At 39.3% G+C, this 21401-nt stretch overlaps 1 protein-coding gene across 1 annotated transcript in view; it reads right to left on the bottom strand.

The window, feature by feature from the left end:
• Window positions 1-6: 6 nt before the first annotated feature.
• cc2d2a (coiled-coil and C2 domain containing 2A) overlaps window positions 7-21401 on the bottom strand; it is a 183697-nt gene continuing 162302 nt past the window's right edge. The window contains exons 32-40 of the mRNA XM_043700613.1: window positions 19591-19611; window positions 19057-19260; window positions 15802-15891; window positions 12536-12649; window positions 8528-8662; window positions 8081-8203; window positions 6544-6602; window positions 4013-4190; window positions 7-1592 (exon numbers count right to left, since the gene is read on the bottom strand). Coding sequence (XP_043556548.1) covers window positions 1404-1592; window positions 4013-4190; window positions 6544-6602; window positions 8081-8203; window positions 8528-8662; window positions 12536-12649; window positions 15802-15891; window positions 19057-19260; window positions 19591-19611 — 1113 coding nt within the window. The 3' untranslated portion in view covers window positions 7-1403. The remainder of the gene's footprint in view (window positions 1593-4012; window positions 4191-6543; window positions 6603-8080; window positions 8204-8527; window positions 8663-12535; window positions 12650-15801; window positions 15892-19056; window positions 19261-19590; window positions 19612-21401) is intronic.

The following is a 21401-nucleotide window of genomic DNA, read 5'->3' as shown; positions in this document are numbered from 1 at the left end:
TTGAATGAAAGAGAATGAAAATTATATAAAAGATACATTCTGTATAAAATGGCTTGTCTTTTTTCCAAATCTATTTCTTCCATTCTCGTTTTGGTGAGTGCATAACAAAAACTTTAACATCTGTTTCTTTTTAGCAAAGAACACAGTAGACACATACTTGACCACTGCTCAGACAGAATATAAACATGGATGACTCCTGGTTTATGAGTTGTAATTTATATCACAATCTCTGCTGATGTTTTCCAATATTAAAAACATTACACTTTTTTTGTTGTAATTCAATGTAAATAAATACTTGTAACACACAATTAAACTCATTTCTATGAAACAATTGTGTTCCATATATCTTACATGATCCCCGGAAGAATGGACTGTCACAAATTCCATCACTCTTATCTTGCAAGTTATTTGAACAAATATATTCATACAGTTGTAAGATTTACAAAATATGATGGCACATGTAAAATGCTATTCCTGTGGTTCTCAGCAGACAAATCAAATCATTTTACAAGTATTGTTTTTGAGGAAAAGATCTTGTCTTAAAAACTACAATCATACCTAATATATTAAAACAGTATTTACTGTGATGAGTAAATCGATTAAACATGGACTTTAGAGGTCCCAACATGGTTTTCATTAAAGTAACAGAATGTGAATGGAATGAAATAACATAAAATATTGTAGGATTAACTTATTTTCAATTATTATGACCTGATTAAGCAAAGGAGGAATCAAATTACATTGTTTAATTACTATAGATGTAAAACACTTTCTGTGAGGAAGAATAGCTATATGGCCTAGGTGAAAAGTTGCATATTTTTATAACAATTTTTATGGTCCAGACTAATGCAAATTCAAGCAAAGAAATATGAACGTAGTTTGGTATAAAAAGCTTTTAGTCAAGGGACATTTGAAATAGTTCAATTTTGTAACTTAATGTAGGTAATAGGTCTTTGTATATCTATATGATAATTTTGAGCTTTTTGCATGTTGTTGTATCTCACTGTGTTACTTTGTTATTTTAGTTCTGTGATAATGAACAATTCTTATTAATGTGGCATACTTCTCTTTTAGAGAATAAAAGAAGCCATTAACTTTCAAAGGAACGTTTGTTAATTTGTTTCAGGCATCACCCGCTACCATGATGTCACACATAGTTCTTTTAAATAAAGAACATTGATAGGATATTTTTTGAAATCAAACTTTTAAAAAAAAGGTTGGTTGTAAATTACTTCCACTTGGCATTAACTTCATTCTGTGTTATGTTTAAAGCAAATAAAACTACTATTGGATTCAAAATTTAGTGCAATAAAGACACAACACCATCTCAAGTACACAGGATATAAGCAATGCTCGCTTTTCTGCTGAAATCAAAAATGGTAAGGATTATAGTTATATTTTTGTTATCTGCTGCGCACCAAGGATGCCACATAAATCCAAACAGACAAAATGTTGTTGGGATACGGATGAACATATACAGCCAAAGCGAACTCCACCTGAGGAATCATTGTGTTATGGACGCCAGTGCTATGTACAGCTTCAATAATGGGACTCAATTCAGAGAAAGACATATTAATGGGAAAGCCAGAAATCTGCAGAGAAAAAAAAGTGACAGAAAGTGAATGAAGACCAACTTCTTCATTGAGCAACAACAGCCTGTTCAATAACCAGTACATTAATTAAATGGGGCAACGACTCTCTAATACTTAAACAACACTTTTAAGGCAACCTAAACTAAATGGTGAATTCTGAATATTACAAAAGCCAAATTCTGAAGCAGTTCTGAAGAACAGTCATATTGGACTCAAAACATTAACACTGTTTCTCTCTCTGCACTAATGCTGACAAATCTGAATTTCTTCTGGAATTTCTGCTTGTTTGAGAATTTTTAATATTGTCTTTCTAATAATGGAAGAGAAGAAGAAGAAAAAAAGATGTTTTCTTTGATTTGAAGCGTGGAACTCTTTTATGTCAAGACTAGAACAGAAGTTGTTTAAATAACATTGGTTAATTCAGTCAAGTTATGCTGCACAATTGGATAATGCATACATACATGGAATTGGTATGGACCACACAGCAAGTTCCCAGTATGAACAAGGCTTTTTAATACCATCTCAAAATTACATTTCATACTTTCTAAAATAGGTTAGGATCTCATACTTAACATCAGCAGAGAAATGTACTGAAGGAACTTAAGGGACTAAAAGACAATAAATCCCTAATCTCACAATCAAAACACTCTAAAAGAGGTTGTTGCAGAGAGACTGGATGCAATGGTTAAGATTTTTTCAAAATTAACTGGGTTCTAGAATAATCTGGGTAGATTGGGCGTTAGCAAATGTAACTCTGATATTCAAAAGGAGGGAGAGAGAAAACACAGAATTACATGCCAGTTAGCCAGAAAGACATCAAGAAAATGCTAGAATCTATTATTAAGGAAGTCTTAACAACCACTTAACAACGCACATGGAAAATCATGCCATGATCAGACAAAGTTAACACAGTTTTGCTGTAGAAAAATTTAATAAATTTATCTGAGTTTTTATAATTGTGGTGAATATGGATAATGGAATTTTAACATACTCATTTGATTATTATACTTGAGACCTTTCATGGACTAAAATGGTTTTCAAAAAGAAACATGGGACTAAAATGACTGTAGTGGTCACTTAATCACAGACTGAGGTAAGTCTTTGTAAGACCCTGGAAGTGGAATAATGACATAACAAATGGAATAAATAAAATGACATGCATTGAGATCATTATGTTGTTGAAAGACTTTAAAATCAAGTGAGTCAGGGTCATGAAACTGACAGCTCCTGCTCTATTTCAGACATTTATGTTAATTTCACACATTGGGAGACTGTGCTCTAGGGGTTTGACAGCATAGATATGGAACGAAAAAACCCCAAAGACCTGTGGGTGCTAGAAATCGGAACCAAAATCTGAAACTTCTGGGAAAATTCTGCAAGTCTGGTAGCAACTAACGAGAGAAACAGAATTCACATTTTGGGTCCAGAAACCCTTCTTCAAAATGGAAGGTGATATGGAAGCTGTTTCCTTTGGCTGCCGTGAACAAGAACATGGTGGTACAGACTCTAGAGAATGGTCAATCATTCAGGACTGAGATGAGGAGAAATTTCTTCACTCAGATAGTGGTGAATCTTTGAAATTCTTTCCCCCAGAGCATTGTGGATATGCAAGTGAACATATTCAATATTGGGATGGACAGAATTTCTATCTCTGAGGGAATCAAAAGATACGTAGGAATGTGGAGTGAATTAGATTGACTGTTATTGCAATTAATGTTGAAGGAGACTCAAGGGCCCTATGACTTATGCTTAGTCCTATTTCAAAAAATCTGCTTTGATTCATTTATTCCTTCACAGCATGTGGATAGTGCCCACCTTTAAGTACCCTTGCGAAGGAGATGGTGAAAAATCATTTAAATGTACAAACATACTAAAATGCCATATTTGCAGGATAATCAGTCCTCAGAAATACTGCTCCTGTTGTGAATCACTGCAGTTACAGGTCCAATGGTCAGGGTTGTGAGTGATGCCAGACAATTGAATCAGTAAATTTTAGGTGGTGATGGCAAAGTTGAGACAGAGTTTGAACCTTGTGGGACAGCAGGTCTAAGGTATTTCAGGAAGAGCAACTGTGTATCTGTTAAGCACAAATGAGGAAGGAAACAAGAAATCAACTCATGAACTCAGTGCCTCAGCCATGATGCTCACTTGTTGTTGAGGGTGAAAATGGGACGGAGGCTTTTGAGCAGCAAACAGGAAAGCACTGAGGTGTGGAGGAATGAGCAAAGTTGTGGGAGATCACCACTACACTTGCAAATTATTTAGAACAAATAATAACCGAATTTCTACATTTCATTCAATCTTAGGAAAATGTATTTGGGTTTTAAATAACTGTATAAACCAGTAAAATTCTAGCATAGCAAATTTTGATCCCTATCCCAACTTCCTGTACTGTTGTTGAGTTTGGAATTGGTTATTACCCTGTAGTCTCCAAGCTGATTTTGCAGTTCTGCGCTATGGTCATCTCCAACTTCCCCACCACGGCTGAACTCCAGCTTTGGTAGGAACTGGCGAAGGGTAGCGGTACAGTATCTGTTCCATCGAGTTGGATGCCTTGGTCTCCATTCCATAACCTTCTCTTTCAAGATCTTTTCAATCCTGCATGAGATGACATAAAGGATAATTTATTTTAAAAAAAAAATTCTATCAAGTACCTTAATTCCTTTAGAGGACTGATTATGTACAATGGAGAACAGTTTAATAGATTTCTTTAGTTCTGAAACACTGTTCTGGAACGGTCTGCGGTAAATGCCATGTTGTACACTGTGTGTGTGTGCAGGCCTCCTATATATGAACCAGAAGAATGCAGCAAGCGCACATTGTGAGCTCAGTCAGTTATAGTCACAACTTGATTTTGGAACTTGACCCTTTCTCTGAAACATATACAACAGGGATTCTCTCGAGTGATATTTAAAGTCAGGCTACACCACTCTCCTTCGAGATGAGGTACCTTCACTATCTGACTTGCAGCAGTTGAGTTATCAGAAGTCATCTTTGACAAGACGTGTTGCCAAAGGTTTGGATGTAGTTTTGTGCTTTTGAAGGCTTGAGAATGGCCGCAATCAGGAGGTTCACAGTTTAGAGGGAGATGGAGTAGGAGGTGGGAAGGAGGAGGACTCTCAGCAGAGACCTTTCCCAAGTAAGTTTTCCAGGGTTTCTTCTCCTACCTCCGACACAACCAGAAACAGTGTGTTTGGCAACTGTGCTTCACTGAGGAAGTGGTAATGTAACTAAGACACCTCCATATAGACCTGCAACTTCAAAACAGGGCAAGGATGACCCTCTAACCAGCTGACAATGTGACCACTGGTCTCAGAGTCTACACCATTTGGTCCATCCTGGTTGAAGTATGTGACAGTCAGTAGGTCAATACTTCACAGTTTGTACATCACAATACCAATGAGGACACCAAGCAAGGGACCATACTGAACTGTTTTTTTTAAGAACAGATAGGAAGAGGAGTGGGTACATGAACAGCTTGTTTCAGGTACTGGTAACACTTCTTAGGATAGGGTCTTCTGACTGGGTCAATGGTCAGGGCCAGCAGGGTGTGTCTGAGTGAGACAGATGAAGGCACTCACAAGGCAGGATGGCAGGAGCCCAGCCTTTGTACGCGCCTGATCATTTTGAGGATCTCTCATCCTGTTTGATGAGAGTGTGGACTGCACAGTGGATGAACTAAACCCCATACTATTGTATTACAGAAAGTTAATAAAGCAGAGGGCATGAATAGAAATGTAGCGATCACAGGGGACAGTATATTCAGGAGGACTGTCAGCTCTCTGTCCAGGCTGTGCTTCCTGCCCATTGATAATGAGAGGAAATACACTGGGAGGGGAGGGATACAGATGATGTGATCCACATGGGCATCAATGACTTAGGTAGGCTGAGGAAAACGTTTCTGCTGAGAGAGCCTGAGCAGCTCAGGGCTAGATTAAAAAGCAGAACCTCAAAAACCAATAGCTCTAGATTATTGCAAGAGCCACATACTAAGTGACATAGGGCAAGCAAAATTAGAGAAATGAATGTGTGCCTTAAAAATTGGGTTGGGAGGAACATGTTTCAGTTCACACGACATTGGCTTTAGTGTGGGAGCTGTACTGTTGGGATGGCCCACACCTGAACTGTGCTGGGATCAGGCAAATTGTACAACTAGGATGGTAAACAGGGTTTTACACTAAATTGGGCGTGTGAAGGGTGATAAAGTGAAGTAAAAGGTAACAACAACAAAAATGAATATGGGGACTTTTGGGTAATGATTATCAGAGTGTGATAGGAAGGGACAGAACATAGAAATCTAATACTGGCATGGCAGACATGACCAGAAATTGTAAAAATGGTCAAAAAAGAAGTTTAAGACCCTGCCTTAGTAACAAGGTAGATGAATTCTTCATACAGATGGAGATACGTATGTATTATCTGATAGGCACTACAGAGACATCATGGTTGGTGACCAAGACAGGGACCTAAATGTGGAAGGTATTTCACATACTGGAATGATAGAAAGCGAGATTCAAAGTGAAATGGTGGTGCGTGTATGTAATGAGCTGTAAGAGGAAGTGGTGGAAGTGAGTACAATTACAGCATTTAAAAGGAATCTGGATGGGTATATTAATAGGAAGGGTTTAAAAGGAACATGGGTCAAATGCTGGTAAATGGCACTCAGTCAGATTGGGATGGCTGGTCAGATGAGTTGGACCAAAGGATCTGTTTCCGTGCTGAATGGCTCGATGACAACATAAGTGACCAATAGCAAACAATAATGGAGAGCACTACAGTGTCATTTTCCATTTAAACAAGGAAAGGATCAATTACTTTTGATATCCTTTCACGGAATGGAATTAAATATAGTAGCTAATTGGTTAATGGAACCTAGAAAACCCTTACGTAGGGGACCCATAACAAATGATACTAAAAATCACAAATTCAATTGAGAGTAAATCAGTATTACTTGTCCTGAAGTTCTACTGCAGCAGCCTTGTCTGTACGGCGATAAACCAGCTCTTCTGGCTAAAACAAAAGCAGCAAAAACACATGAACATGTAGAACACAGTGTCAAAGAATCTCACACAAAACAGACAATACTGGTACATTTTCAAAGACAAAACTAACTTAATCAATTTATGGCATTAACCACAAAGATGCCTTACCTCATAGATGTTTGCTAAGCATAGAAGGAAATGATAGTGACATGAACGTTTACATCATGGAAAGAGACCATTCAGCCCACTGTGTTTCTGGGAGCACTTTGTTAAACCAACCTACAACTAACCTCACTTCCATACTCCTTTTGATAACTGTATCAATATTTTTAAACATTTTTCTTCAGAAGATAGCAATGATAATCAACCACCTGCTGTGGTAAAGCTCAAAGCTCCAACTAACACCCCCCTCCCCCACCACATCAGTATCATTTTTAGTCCCTCTCCTCACTCAGTGTAACCATTATCTTTGTTTCTTTTCTCTCTTACAAAGCCAGTTACAGTTTACAAAAAAGTAACTTAAATCTCCTGTTAACTTTTGTCAATCCAGTGAACATGTCCCTGTGTAACAAGGTTATCCTTCTCAACAGAATTTCTCCCTTCTCGCATTTTCCTATTTGATATATACTGTACAAACTTTATAGCTGTTCTACAGGTATAATATCCTTTTCATAATGGGATACCTAAAACTAAATAAGTCCTCTGTGGTCAAACATTCCTTTGGAAATCTTTATTCTTTGTTTACTTTCATCCTCTTATCTATGATGACAAAAATGGCAATAATCTTTTTATATTTGACTGTCTGTATTTGAGCAGAGAGAATTGCTATATACTCATAGATGAGTCAATCTTTATTCCATTATGATGCTCTTTTTTGGATTTTATTTGGGCCCAATGAAGAATGCATATTCTTTCTGTATAAAAGTTGACACTACTACTTTTGACCTAAAACACTTCTATAAAATTCAATGTTTACATTAGTACATACAGTATTAATTTGACAACCACTACCCCATTTACAGTGTCAAATATTTCCGGTTTCTGTTTATTCTTCAAAAATATATTACATCACATGCATTCACATTAATGTCTTTTAACTGTTTGTCCTATCAGAATATTTATTTGTACTCTATCCAAATTTATCTAAACTGTTGGAATATTTTCTATTGTTGAACAATCAGCTTGCATGGTACATTTTCTACTGAGTGAATTAGTTCTTGCTTAATTGACTCTTCCTTAAGTAGCTACTTCTGTTTATACCACAACAGCTTTGCCATGATCAGTCATTACTTGCTGGTTTGCATTCCAACTTTTGATGACTGCCTCTACCTAGCTACGCACCTACATTGTTGTAGTATGCACAAGCACACACTTGTCATTTTATTCACTGTGCAATAAAACATCACTGTACTTTTCTGACAAATATTTGCAGCATTACTAACATTTTTGCCAATATTTTATTCATATTATGGTCACCTTATAAACAGAATCTCTGTACAACTGTACCTGCACACTTGACAAGCCAGGAAAAGGAAAGTTTCGTGAAAAAAATGGCTTCCAAAGGTTGGGTTTGCTGGTATCAAAATGTACGCGCATGACAGTTTCATATTTCTGTACATTGAACCAGACCTAGAAAATAAATCCCACAGAGATTAGCCCAAGAGAAAAAAAATTGTAATGGAGCCTTTTCATATATCACATTGATGTGAGAAAACAGCAACAATATAAAACACTAACTGATTAATCACACTTTACAAAAGTACATGGTAAGGATGTAATGTTTATATATTTCTTTGTTTAGAATCTGAAATTTCTATGTATGAAACAATTCATCAAAGTAATTCATCAGAGCTTCATCATCAGAGACTGGTTTTAATTTAATCACCTTTCAGGATTCAGATCCTTTGCTGGATTTCACTGTCATTTCAAGAAGAATGCTTAAGTGAGACTTACATTATCAGCACTAACCAAGCAGCTGATGCTCTGCAATGGACAGAACGCATCAAACTGTCCATAGTACTGTCCAGTGGTGGAGTTCCAGATCACATACTGGTTCTGTTCATAGGTCAGTACATATGCTGTTGGGCCCTGAAAACAAATTTGAGCATTGTTTTATTATGAACACTTTTATATCAACTCATAAAAAGATTACATTAGAAAAATCTGAGAAGATAACTACAAGGTCAATGTTGTTTATATGGAGGTTTCACGCTTCTAGATTAAAAATTTTTGCTCTTGCTAGTGGTGAATTTGAAGGCATTAAATCAGTTCACTGGTAGGTAACTGAACCCCATCACTGTCCCACCTCAGCCAGAATTAAATTCTAGGCAAGACGACCCAGTTGAGGCCCTTGAAGGACAATTAAAGACCATTAAAGGGCCACATCTAATGGACACTGAGAATAACCAAGTCGCAGTTGGGTCTGTCACCAAATGGCCTGGACAGAACTGCTCAAACAGTGCGGATTGTTCCATTCGCCAGACATAACTGCCAGAGGTGGCTGCTCAGTGATATACCACTGGGAAGGAGTTGCCTGGTTAACATTGATTTTGGACTGCATGAAGCCACATGGATTAGGGCAAACATAGACAAGGAAACACCCTGCTGATTACTGCTTACTGTCTGCCCCTTCACCTGATGAAGATGTTGACTATCACCTGGAGAAAAGTCTGAGGATGACAAGAGCAAAGAATAGACTCTGGGGGGAGACTTCAATACCCATCACCAACAATAGCACCATTGCTGACTTAGCCGCGCAAATCCTCAAGCTGCTGGACTGTACCTGCCGCAAGTGACAAGGGAGGGAAAAATCTATTTGACCTCATCCTCACTAATCTACCTGTAATAGATATGTCTTTCTGTGATCATGTCAGTAGCAATGATCATCAAAGTCTTGTTTTCTCATTGAGAATACTCTCCTCCATGGGCCGCATTTTGAATAGATCGAGTAACTCAAGACTGAGCATCCATGAGATGCCAGTATTCAACTAAAATCAAAATCTCTTGTCTTGGCTACTCCTATGTTACTAATTTATCCTAATTAACCTCTTCAGAGATGTAATTACACACTTCTAGAGGAGATGGGACTTGAACTTGGCCCTCCCAGTCCAGGAGTAGGGACACTACCACCACACCACAACAGGGCAGTTGTACCATTACCATCAAGCCAGGACATGAACTCAGATTCAGTGACGAGGGTAGGAGAGCATCCCAAGACCAGCAACAGGCAAACGTAAGAGTGAGGTGTCAGTCTGATGAAGGTGCAACACAGGACTATTTCCAAGCCAAATAACAGAAGCAGCATGCAAAGACAAGGCAGAGTGATCCTCAAACAGTGAATCTGATCTACAATCTGTAGTCTTGCAACACACAGTTATGAATGACAGTGGGCAAATAAAATAACTAACAATAACTAACAGGTGGAGGATCCACAAATATCCTCATCTTGAATGTCTGGGGAGGACAGCACATCACGGCACAAGGTAAGACTGAATCATTTGCATCCAACTTCAACCAGAAGTGTATGCTGCATCATTGCCTCTTTGGGAAGTCCCCAGCATCAAAGATATCAGTCTTCAAACAATTTGATTCACTCCATGTGATTTCAAGAAATGGCTGAAGGCAAGGCAATGGGCCCTAGCAATATTCTGCAATCATACTGAAGACTTGTGTTCCAGAACTAGCTACAACCCTAGGCCAGTACAGTTATAACACAATCCTGGAGTTATAAAGGTCAAAAGCATTGTTTTCTCGGCCTATCAGCATTCCACCTTTCAAAAACAAGGACCAAACTATTCTAACCCCATTTTCCAGCACTTGGCCCATAGCCCTGTATACATTGGTATCGCAAGTGCACACCTAAATACTTATTAAATGTTTTGAGAGTTTCTGTCTCTATCACCCTTTCAGGCAGTGAATTCCAGATTTTCAACTCTGGGTGAAAAACATTTTCCTCACATTTCCTTGCCTTAAATCCATGCCACACAGTCGCTGATATCTCCACCAAGATCTATCCTATCTGCGCCCAACAACATTTTATACATCTCAATTTTGTCACCTCTTAATCTCCTCAGCTCCAAGGAAAACAACCCTAGTCTATCCAACTTCGTTTCATAACTAAAACTCTCCAGCCCAGGCAATAACTTCCTCTGTACCCTCTCCAGTGCAATCAGACCCTTCCCACCCGACATTGTAGAAAATTGCCCAGTTTTGTCCTGACCACAAAAAGCAGACAAATTTAACCCTGCCAATTACTGCTCCACCAGACTATAATTGATCAGCAGCAAAATGATGGCAGGTGTCATCCATAGTGCCAGCAAGCTCCACTTACTAAGGAATAACCTGCTCACTGCTCCTTAGTTTGCACTCTGGCAGGCCCACTCGGCTCCTAAACTCATTACAATGATGGTTCGAGCATGGATGACAGGGATGAACTCCGAGGTGAATTAACAGTGACAGCTCTTGACATCAATGCTGCATTTAACGGATTGGGGCATCAAGGAACCCGGGCAAAACTGGAATCAATGGGAACTGGGGAAACTTTCCGCTGATTGGAGTTATACCTGGTGCAAGGGAAGATGGTTGCTGGAGTCTTCTCAGCTCCAGGACCTCTCTGCAGGGGTTCCTCATTCTGGGTCCAACCATCTTCAGCTGCTTCATTCACGACGTTGCCTCCATTATAAGGTCAAAAGTGGAGATGTTCACACTGATGACTTCATGATGTTTAGCACTATTAACAACTCCTCAGATACCAAGACAACCTGTGTCCAAATGCTGCAAGACCAAGCCAATACACAGGCTTGAGCTGAAAATTGGCAAGTAACATTTGAATCACATAAGTGCCAGTCAAAGATCATCGCCAACAAGTATCCTACCATTGCCACCTGGTGTTCAATGGCATTGCCATCAATGAAATCCCCACTTTGAATGTGTTGGGCATTACCACTAATGAGAGACTGAACTGGACTAGCCATAAAAATCTAAGCACAGGACAGAAGCTAGGAATTCTATGGAGAAGAACTCACCCTCTGACTCCCCACCATCTACAAGGCACAAGTAAGGAGTTTGATGGAATGCTCCCCTCTTGCCTGGATGTGTGAAGCTCCAAACACATTCAAGAAGTTCAACATCATTCAGTACAAAGCAGCCTGCTCCATTGGCACACCATCAAGCACTTTCAACATTCAATCTCTTCGCTTCTGTGTCAGCAATATTTATCATCTACAAAATCCACTGATGGAACTCACCGAGGCTCCTTGCACCTTTCAAACCCATGACATCTACTACTTTCAAAGAAAAGGACAGTAGATGTATGGGAGCACTATCACCTGCAAGTTCCCCTCCAAGGTGCACGCCAATCTGACTTGGAAATATATCATTGTTCACTCGCTGTCACTGAGTGGAAATCCTGCAAGTTCTTTCCTGACAGCATGGTAGGCATCTCTGTACCCTGCAGCAATTCAAGAAAGTAGCTCACAAACACCTTCTCTCGGGTTGACCAACCAGGGTGGTCATCAAATGATGGCGTGGTCAACATTGCCTAAATCCTACAAATCATATATTAAAAATATAGAAAATTCTGGCTGATTTTCATCTCATCCTTGTTTCTGTAACTCTTGATACCTTTACTCAACAAAGGAACAAATATCTCTCAGTTGTGGGATTTTCAACTGAATGACCCTCAACTGTTTCCAGGTTCCAGATTAGTTACATGAAGAGCAGCTTCCTGCAATATGTCCAGAAAGATCTAGCTCTAATCTTAACATTATGACAATTGATCTGGACGTCCTTAATAGAGGAAATCATTTCCTTCCATCTGACCCATCATCTTCAATTAGATCGATCACCAATTTATCACATAAAATTATAGGAATCGTCATTTTATGAGAAGGGTTGTCTAAAGAATTAATTTCTCTATGGAAACTCTGCCAACATAGTAATTAAGAATACACAATCTCTCACCTCAGGGATGGCAGTTCCTATCACTAGCCAAGCTTTCTTTCCCATTGCTAGGAAATAGTTACAGAGCAGAACTGCATGTTCCTCTTCATCACCTGCTAACAAATTCAGGAATTGCTGCATTGAAAGGAAGACAGAAAGAAAAATGTTGATTTGAAAAGAAATCTACATAACCACTATAGTAACCCTGATCCCCAAGCATAAAGGACTTGGCAGCTGAAAATGTTGTTGATGAAGACGGTATGTCTTCACAGACACAGGTGACCATTGTTAGATATATGTAAAGTGAGCGTTGAGGTTTTAAAGCATAGAAAAAATACATATGGGTCAAAATAGAGGCAGCTGCAGACTAAAAGCCCTTCTCTCTTTTGATTATGCCCTCAGCCTCAAAAAACACTCTTAACACACTGGTGTGACATCATTATATCTGTCACATCTGTCACCTGTTTGGTCTTTCAGTCAGATTTCAGTTTAGAGCTGAATTAAGATGTAGTATTTTGTTGCTGTACTGGTGAGTGAAGTACAATTTACTTTTCCGTTCTGAGAAACGTTAATGGAAGTTTCATCCTGTCAGGGTACTGTAACTCAGATAGCTAGACTATAGAGGATAGAAATGAAATCTAAGGTGGAACCTTCTCCTTTCTGCTGCGGCAGGAGTAATAGTGAGAAAAGTGAAAATACAGCAGGAACAAAAAACAAAATCAGATCCTCAACATCAAGGAAAGCTTTCCCAAGTTTCCCCCAAATGGTGAGTTCAAATTTTGTCATTAAGAGGTGACAACCTTGTTCCCATACAATTGCAACTCATTAAAGTCCCAATTCACTTTATTTGGACGGCATTTCCAATTCTCTGCTCCTTCTGAGCAAGTAAATGGTTCACATTCCTGACGTGTTAATCAGAGTGGTGGCTTCAGCTCACCAAATGCTTGTCCCTCTTATCATGCAACTCCTTCTTCACAATAATATTCCTACATACTCCACAGTCAACATCATTCTTGAACCCTCATCCAAACAAGGTGGGTGGCACGGTGGCACAGTGGTTAGCACTGCTGCCTCACAGCGCCAGAGACCCGGGTTCAATTCCCAACTCAGGTGACTGACTGTGTGGAGTTTGCACGTTCTCCCCGTGTCTGCATGGGTTTCTTCCGGGTGCTCCGGTTTCCTCCCACAGTCCAAAGATGTGCAGATCAGGTGAATTGGCCATGCTAAATTGCCCTTAGTATTAGGTAAAGGGGTAAATGTAGGGGAATGGGTGGGTTGCGCTTCGGCGGGTCGGTGTGGACTTGTTGGGCCGAAGGGCCTGTTTCCACGCTGTAAGTAATCTAATCATTAAGTCAACATCGACAATTCACTTGTCTCACCATGTCATTGTCACCCTTCACAGAATAACATAAAAACTACTTCAGCCCTTCAATGGTTTACACTGGAGTTCAGAAAACCTTCAGGCAGGTCATTTTATATGGCGGGACAGACATGTTACTTGTGCATTTACAAAGGACACTTTTATGTTCGCAAGGATTTGTGAACCTGATGTCTCTTAGCTTGCTTTCTTCAGACTTACTCACTTCAATTCTTACTTGTAGGCTCCCAGCCACTGTCTATTTCACATTGCTTTCTTAACGCAAAGATGACTTATAGGTTACCGGACCCTGTGAGACTTTCACCACGTCTTCAGTGCACAGAAAGAGGCAGACAGATTGTGACAATGGGAAGCATTGAGAAAGTAAACCCGTCAGTCAAATAGGGGTGGACATGTCACTCTGCAACACCATGTTACATCAAAGTTAGAACTGTAGCAAACACACTGCATGTGCTTCAAGCCAACAGCCATTTGCAAAAGCCAAAGGCAAGCTGTCCTTGCAGGGTTGACAGGAGACTACTGTCAATCAGGGGCTACAGTTGTAGTCAGTCAAGGGGCTTGTCCTATTCTAGGCCATAGGGTTGATCAGGCATTTAGTTCAATCAGAATCTGGGGACCCGTGCCCTTTGTAATCTGGGGACTGAGCCACAGTCAGTCCTGCATGCCAAGTGCAAGAAGTCCAGGGCTGACAAAGGCCGACGTGACATGAGCCTGAGACATCAGCCTGGGGAATAGCCTATGGTCAGTCCTGGCTTCCCCATCAAGTCGGTCTGGGGCTGGGCAGGTCCTGGTTAATCCTGGGAGATTGATCAATAATATTCAAGAAGCTCTTCAAAGGAAAGAGCAGTCAATGGACTGATGGGGCAAATGGGCAAAAAGTGTGGAGATGAGCCTCACTGGGTCACTGAGGGAACAAGCGAAGAGAGTAGGCTGAGATCTCAGGGAATAGCAGAGGTCTGGGAGCTCTGGAAATTGGGAAAGAATTCAAACAAGTCATGTTAACTCTGGCCCTTTGCAAGGGAAGGCTATAGGGTTAACAAGGGCTTAGGAAATAGTGACATGAGATCTCAGGGGCAAACTGAGGATATTAGGAGTTGTGTTAAGGTGGTCTAATGGAAACGTGATGGTGGTGATGAGAGAAATTTTGGCTGGAAGATAATAAAGGCCTACAGAGGCGGCAACGCAAAAGGTAACAAAGGAATGGGGAACATTCATGCTTCACAGGCAGAACCGTCAAGTCATCCAAGGTTAACATCTTGCCATGTCAAAAAATACCTACAAAATAAATAGTGAACACTCAAGTACAATTGTAACATTATGTTTAGATTAGGTTAGATTAGATTCCTTACAGTGTGGAAACAGGCCCTTTGGCCTGACAAGTCCACATTGAGCCTCCGAAGAGTAACACACCCAGACTAATTTCCCTACATTTACCCCTGACTAATACACCTAACACTACGGGCAATTTAGCATGGCCAATTCACCTAACCTGCACATCTTTGGACTGTGGGAGGAAACTGGAGCATCCAGAGGAAACCCATGGAGACACGGGGAGAATGTGCAAACTCCACACAGACAGTCGCGCGAGGCTGGATTCGAACCCAGGTCCCTAGCGCTGTGAGGCAGCAGTGCTAACCACTGAGCCACCATGCCGTCCCATGAAAATAAGTTTTGTGGGTACATCAGAATTTCAAAATCTGTTGAAGTGAATCTGTTGAATGGGCTGAAATGAAATGGGAACCTTCTCTGAAAGGCTGTCCAACTCCAGTCACACCAAGGGCAGTATAATTCTAGCTTTAAAGCTATGCTCATCTGTATGTTATTTTCTCTAAAACACAATGTAATTTCTCATTATAGCGAAGAACACAAAATTCCAGGAGGAGGGTAACACAGGTATACAACAACTTACATCTGAAGTGCACCATAAGTCACAAATACCAGCAAAAGAAATACTGTCTGGAAGAAAGGGAATCAGAGAAACGTAACGAGCCACCAGCTCCTAAAACATACAAGAGCAAGAAATATTTATTTCTTAACATGTATCAATACAAATTGATGAAATAATCTATTCACATCAACACAAATGTTTTAATTAGAGTAAATTAGCATCATAATTGCACCTGTCGTGGACATCAAACAACATACAACTGATGAATTTTTTTATGTACATTGTATTAACAACATAAAGGTTTTTTAAAAAGTTGTCTCACAGTAATTACCACTCTACAAATTAAACTATTTTGGTGAAGCCAAAATGCATTTTAAAATGTGCACAAGTTTATCAAACATTCTTGTCACTGCAACACATTACAAAATGAATGACTTTTTAAAGTGTGAAAGAGGAAAGCAAGGGTGGTAATCAGTTTTCACTTTTTATTTATAGTGATAAATTTTTTTTTGGGGGGGAGGAATTAATACAAAAAGTATTTGGGTCTTGCTTTCATCTGTTCAAGCTGCTCACCACTCCACTTCCATCCCGGTATGCAAAAATAAACCTCGGCTTTGCTCTCCCCTGTAACTTGCCTTCTTCAACCCCACCACCCTTGTCTCCTTCATGCTCACTTCAAACAGGGTGAGAGAAAGTCCTGGATATTTTTATCAACTCGATCAATAAAACTCAATTAGCTGCCCTCACAAGTCTGTATAGTAGGCCACACTTCCTTTAGTGTTCCTATTGTCCAAATCCTGAACTTGCAACTTTCTTCAGTTTCTCCTCTATCTCCCATCATGTCCTCCCCAAGTTTTTACTTGCTGATATATGAGACTTACATTGTACTCGCTTGAGCCTATTCCCACTAAAGTGCCTACTATTAAATTTCCACTCTTGGTTTGCTGTTTGCTGATACTGTTAACAGTTCTCTTCTTCAGATGTTGTCCCTTTTTCCTGTAAACATGCGGTCAACATCCCTCTCGTCCCTCCTCGCAAACTACTGCCTATTTCTAACTCTCTCCCTTTCCTCCTCAAAGTCTGTGAATATCCTTGTTGCTGCCTTCCAAATTCACTCCCACCTTTACTCAAACTCTACATTTGAATCCCTCCAGTTTCTGCACATGCTAGAGTAGTGAAACGGTTCTTAACAGAATCACAAATGACACCTTCTGCGACGGTGACAAAGTTGAGCTATTTCTCTCCTAGTCTTCGACATGGTTGACCAATGTCTCCTCGCTGTCAACCAGGGAGGACTTGCAGCTGGTTCTATTCTTATCGAAGCAATCACAACCAGAATCAATTGCACTGTGGGTCATCCTACACCACTACTGTGGTTCAAGAATGCATCTGACTGCTATCTTCTCAAAGACAATTTGGAATGGGAAATAAATGCTGGCTCAGCCAGTGAAGCCCATGTTCCCTGACTGAAGAAGAAAAGACAGAATATCACATGCAATGGCTTCTTTTTCTGCTCTTGCACTGTTGTCTCTGATATCTCGCCTGTATCTCATCTTTAGTTCCCTCTAATTCTCATGTCATGCTGTCCTTTGGTGGCATCATCCAGAGGGTCATACTTATTTCCACTGAGGGCACCCAACTGCACCTCTTTAACACATCTCTTGACTCCTCCACAACTATGGTCAGAAAGCTGATCTGTCATTCAATACTGGATTTTTAGGAATTTCCTTCAATTAAATATTGGGAAGACCAAGCCCTGCTCCCTAGCTACCAAACCCATCACACTCTCTGGTCACAGTCTGAAATTATAGCAGACTGCTCACATAACCAACACCACATTTGATCCCAATCAAACGTTTCTGACAATCTATTCACGTTATCACTGAGATTGCCGACTTTCACCACCTATGTGGCAAGTGACTTTGCCTTGTCACTGGTCAACTATTGCTAAAGCTTTCAACCATGCTTTATTATCTCTAAAATGGTCAATTGCAATGTACTCTTGGTTGCCTTACCACATTCTACTCTATAAACTTGAAGTCATCCATAAGTCTGCTCTCTGTATCTTAATGGGCAGCATATCCTATTTATCTATCAACTCCTGTGTTTGCCAACCTATGTGACTCCTCATCAAACAATATGTTGATATTAAAATTCCCATTCTTGATCTCACATTCCTTTATGGTGTCACCCTTCTCTAACCCTGGAATCACCTGCAATCCTACAACCCTCTGAGATATCTGTACCTATCTAATTCTGGTGTTTGAGCATGTCCAGTATACAAGCTGCATCACTGCCCCACGCTGTGAAATGTCTTCCCTGTATCTCACTGTGTTGTTATTTCACTCTGAAGGTTTTGTGACTTTGAAACACACTGTCTCAAAAGATGGTGAAAGCAGGGTTACTGAAGATTTTAAGGTGGACGTCGATAGGTTTTTGTTAGTCGAGGAAATCAAAGGATATTAAGGGGGGTTTGAAGATTACATGGGAATGTGGAATTTGAAACACCATTGGATTAGCTATGAAATTATTGAATGGTGACACAAGTTTAATGGGGCTGAGTAATCTACTTCTATTTCACATGCTCATATGGAAAACCACTTTGTCTGATTAAGGAGTCAACAAAGAGGAATCGCTAAAAAAAAAATGGTCAGCAAGTGAGAAGCTGTTGTGAACATGTCATTTATACAAATAAGTTGTTAAAAAACAGAATCCTTTGCTGGGGACAGTGAAAGAAGAAGCAATAATAGCTGTTAAAGGAGACGTTCAGGTAAATATTTGGATCAGAGACAGATACAGGATTATGCCTCCAATTTATCTCTTTGCCCAAAACACCAACACTCTCCAACATTCCTGATGATGGGCTTATGCTCGAAACATCAATTCTCCTGCTCCTTGGATGCTGCCTGACCTGCTGTGCTTTCCCAATGCCACACTTTTTGACTCTGATCTCCAGCATTTGCAGTCCTCACTTTCTCACAGTACAATTTGTCTTAAGTGATTCTCGCAAAAAAAACAGCACAGACATTCTGTGGTGGATGATAATCGGAAGTGAATTAGATTAGTGAGGCAAAGGAGTTTTGGGGTCAATGTCATAGAATGGTTTGCTTTCTGAGAGCCACTGGTAATTGGTCTGGATTCTCTGTCTATCCAACAGTTCATTTTATAACAGTTTCTTAAGTATAAATTTAGTTAACTAGTTGGGTAATGTTTGCAAATAATACAGAATATATCAAATCAAGTTTCATTTATAGTTGTCATGTAAAAAGAACTCACTGTTGTGGCCTCATAATCCTGAGGGAAGGCATCAAGGAGCTCCTGAGGTGGAGCAAGTGCTTTAATGAATCTTGTAATGAAAACCAGTTTGCCAGTGAGATCTGTGACCAAAGTAACACACCTACGATTTGGAAACTTCTGTTTCACTTCCTTCTGGAACTTTTCTGCTTTTTGAAGTAGTTTCTCATCCTCCTGAGTCTCAAGCTAAAAATCAAATCAAAACATTAAGTACCAGGAAAAATTTATTTTAAAATCCAGCAAAAATCTCTGATATGACACTAAACACTAATATAAATCATCAAAACAAACCACAAGTAAATTAACACACATATTACACTCATCAGCAGACAGAAAGATGTTATGTTGTGATAATTAAACAAAACTTAGCTGTTTTTAAAATGTACAATGTTCTGAGAAAAACTAAATTTAAAATAATCTTAAGCTATTGAAACATTTAAATTATTTGCACGAATATTTTAACTGTTCATATTATAAGCTCAAAGCATTAAACCTGCAAGGTGAGGGATAATTTACCTTTTTCAGCATCTCAATCATCTACAAAAGAGCAGCAAAAATGAGAGAGAAAATAGAGACAGATATAAAGAGCAGGAGGTGAACAACTTTATAGGTGTAGAAGCTGATTACAGATACAAAAGTTGAATAAAGCAAAACTTCAAAATCTAAAGAGCACAGAACAACATTTCACAATGCAGATTGGTTTGCTTAGGTAATATATCTACATATTTTCTCAGAAATTTTGCAATATATTGTTCCCTTTGATGAGCCTTGTCAATTGGAAGTTCACATTAGAAAATATTACGACTCAACATTTGTTAACCATTTATTTTAATTGCGTAAAAAGTAAGTGAAGGGTGTGATAACTGTTGCCACATGTGTACCACAAGATAAAACCACCCATAATAATGTAAAGGAAAAACAATGTTGCTCTGGCTACATCCAGTATTCTTTTCTTTGAGAAAGATTCAGCTGTGTTTTCTTCTTCATTTTCACTACATGTGACCATTTTCTAAGGACATGTCCATTTGTTTGGTGAATTCTGATAACACACATGTTGTTGGATAACTTAAAACATTAATACCAAAATGGTTAATGGTTAATGAAATGTAGTCTCTGTTGTAATATAGAAAATGCGGTTAAAAGAAACTGCAGAGCAAATTCCCACAAACAATAACAAAATAAATGACCAGATCATCCATTTTTATGTTTAAGTTAAGAGATTCATGTTGATGATAATGCTGGGAGAAACCCTTTACTCTATTTTAAGAAACACAGATGGATCTTTTATGTATACCTGAGCAGGCTGCCACTGTATTTAGTGAGGGATCTGGCTCCAGCTGTTTGGTTTTAACAGCTGAAGAACCTTTATAAGGCACTGATCCAATTACAGATGGAGCATTGTGCTCACTTCCATTTTCACTCATTCACGGAATGTGGGTATCACAGGGCTCAGCCACATTTATTGCCCATCCTAATTATCCTGGAGAAGGTGGTGCTCTTCTAAAATTGCTGCAGTTCATTTGATGAACCGACAGTGATGTTAGGAAGGGTTTTGGCACAGTGAGAGTAAAGGAGTGGCAATATATTTCCAACTCAGCATAGTTTATGGCTTGAAGGGAAACTTGCACGTGGCAGTGTTCCCATGGCTCTACTGTCCCTGTGTGCCACATCAGAAAGACAGCATCTACACCAGTGAAACGCTCCCTCTGTACCTCAGCAGATACTCTATCGGAGGAGGTGGTAATTTTAAATATCAACAGCAGCAGTTTAAGAAAACTTTACCACCAGGTTTTCAAGGGCAGTTAGGGATGGGGAATAAATTTTGATCTAGCGAGTGAAGCCCACATCCTGTGGATAAACAAATAAAAAGACAACCTACAAAAATATGGAGCAATTGTTCAGTACTGTCTATTGTAGAAATAGTGGGAACGGAGGAAACACCTTAATACATCTTTAAAACTACAAGTCTGACTTTTGTAAAAATACATTCTGTCCATTAGCACCTATAAGAAAAAGAATGTGTGTGTAGATACATAATAAACATAACAAATTAAAACTGTAGAAAATTATATCAGTTAAAGGATGTTGACATTGCTGGAGCCAGATCCCTCACTAAATACAGTGGCAGCAATTTTAACATTGTGCAATAGAGTAAATGAGAAAAAGTGAATTTTCAGCCTGTTTTACATCTTTACAATGGAAATTAAAAATCATGAGAGGTGTAAAACAGCCAATATATTATCACCAGTATTATGTATCACAAAGTAAAACTATCCCTACTGAGTTATGTTATATCATCCAGCATTAGAAATGTGTCACTGGTTAAC

The sequence above is a fragment of the Chiloscyllium plagiosum genome, chromosome 1 (genome assembly GCF_004010195.1).
Source record: "Chiloscyllium plagiosum isolate BGI_BamShark_2017 chromosome 1, ASM401019v2, whole genome shotgun sequence".
In the NCBI taxonomy this organism is placed as follows: domain Eukaryota; kingdom Metazoa; phylum Chordata; class Chondrichthyes; order Orectolobiformes; family Hemiscylliidae; genus Chiloscyllium; species Chiloscyllium plagiosum.
The sequence above is the reverse complement of the archived record's forward strand: the minus strand, read 5'-3'. Positions and strand labels throughout refer to the sequence as shown.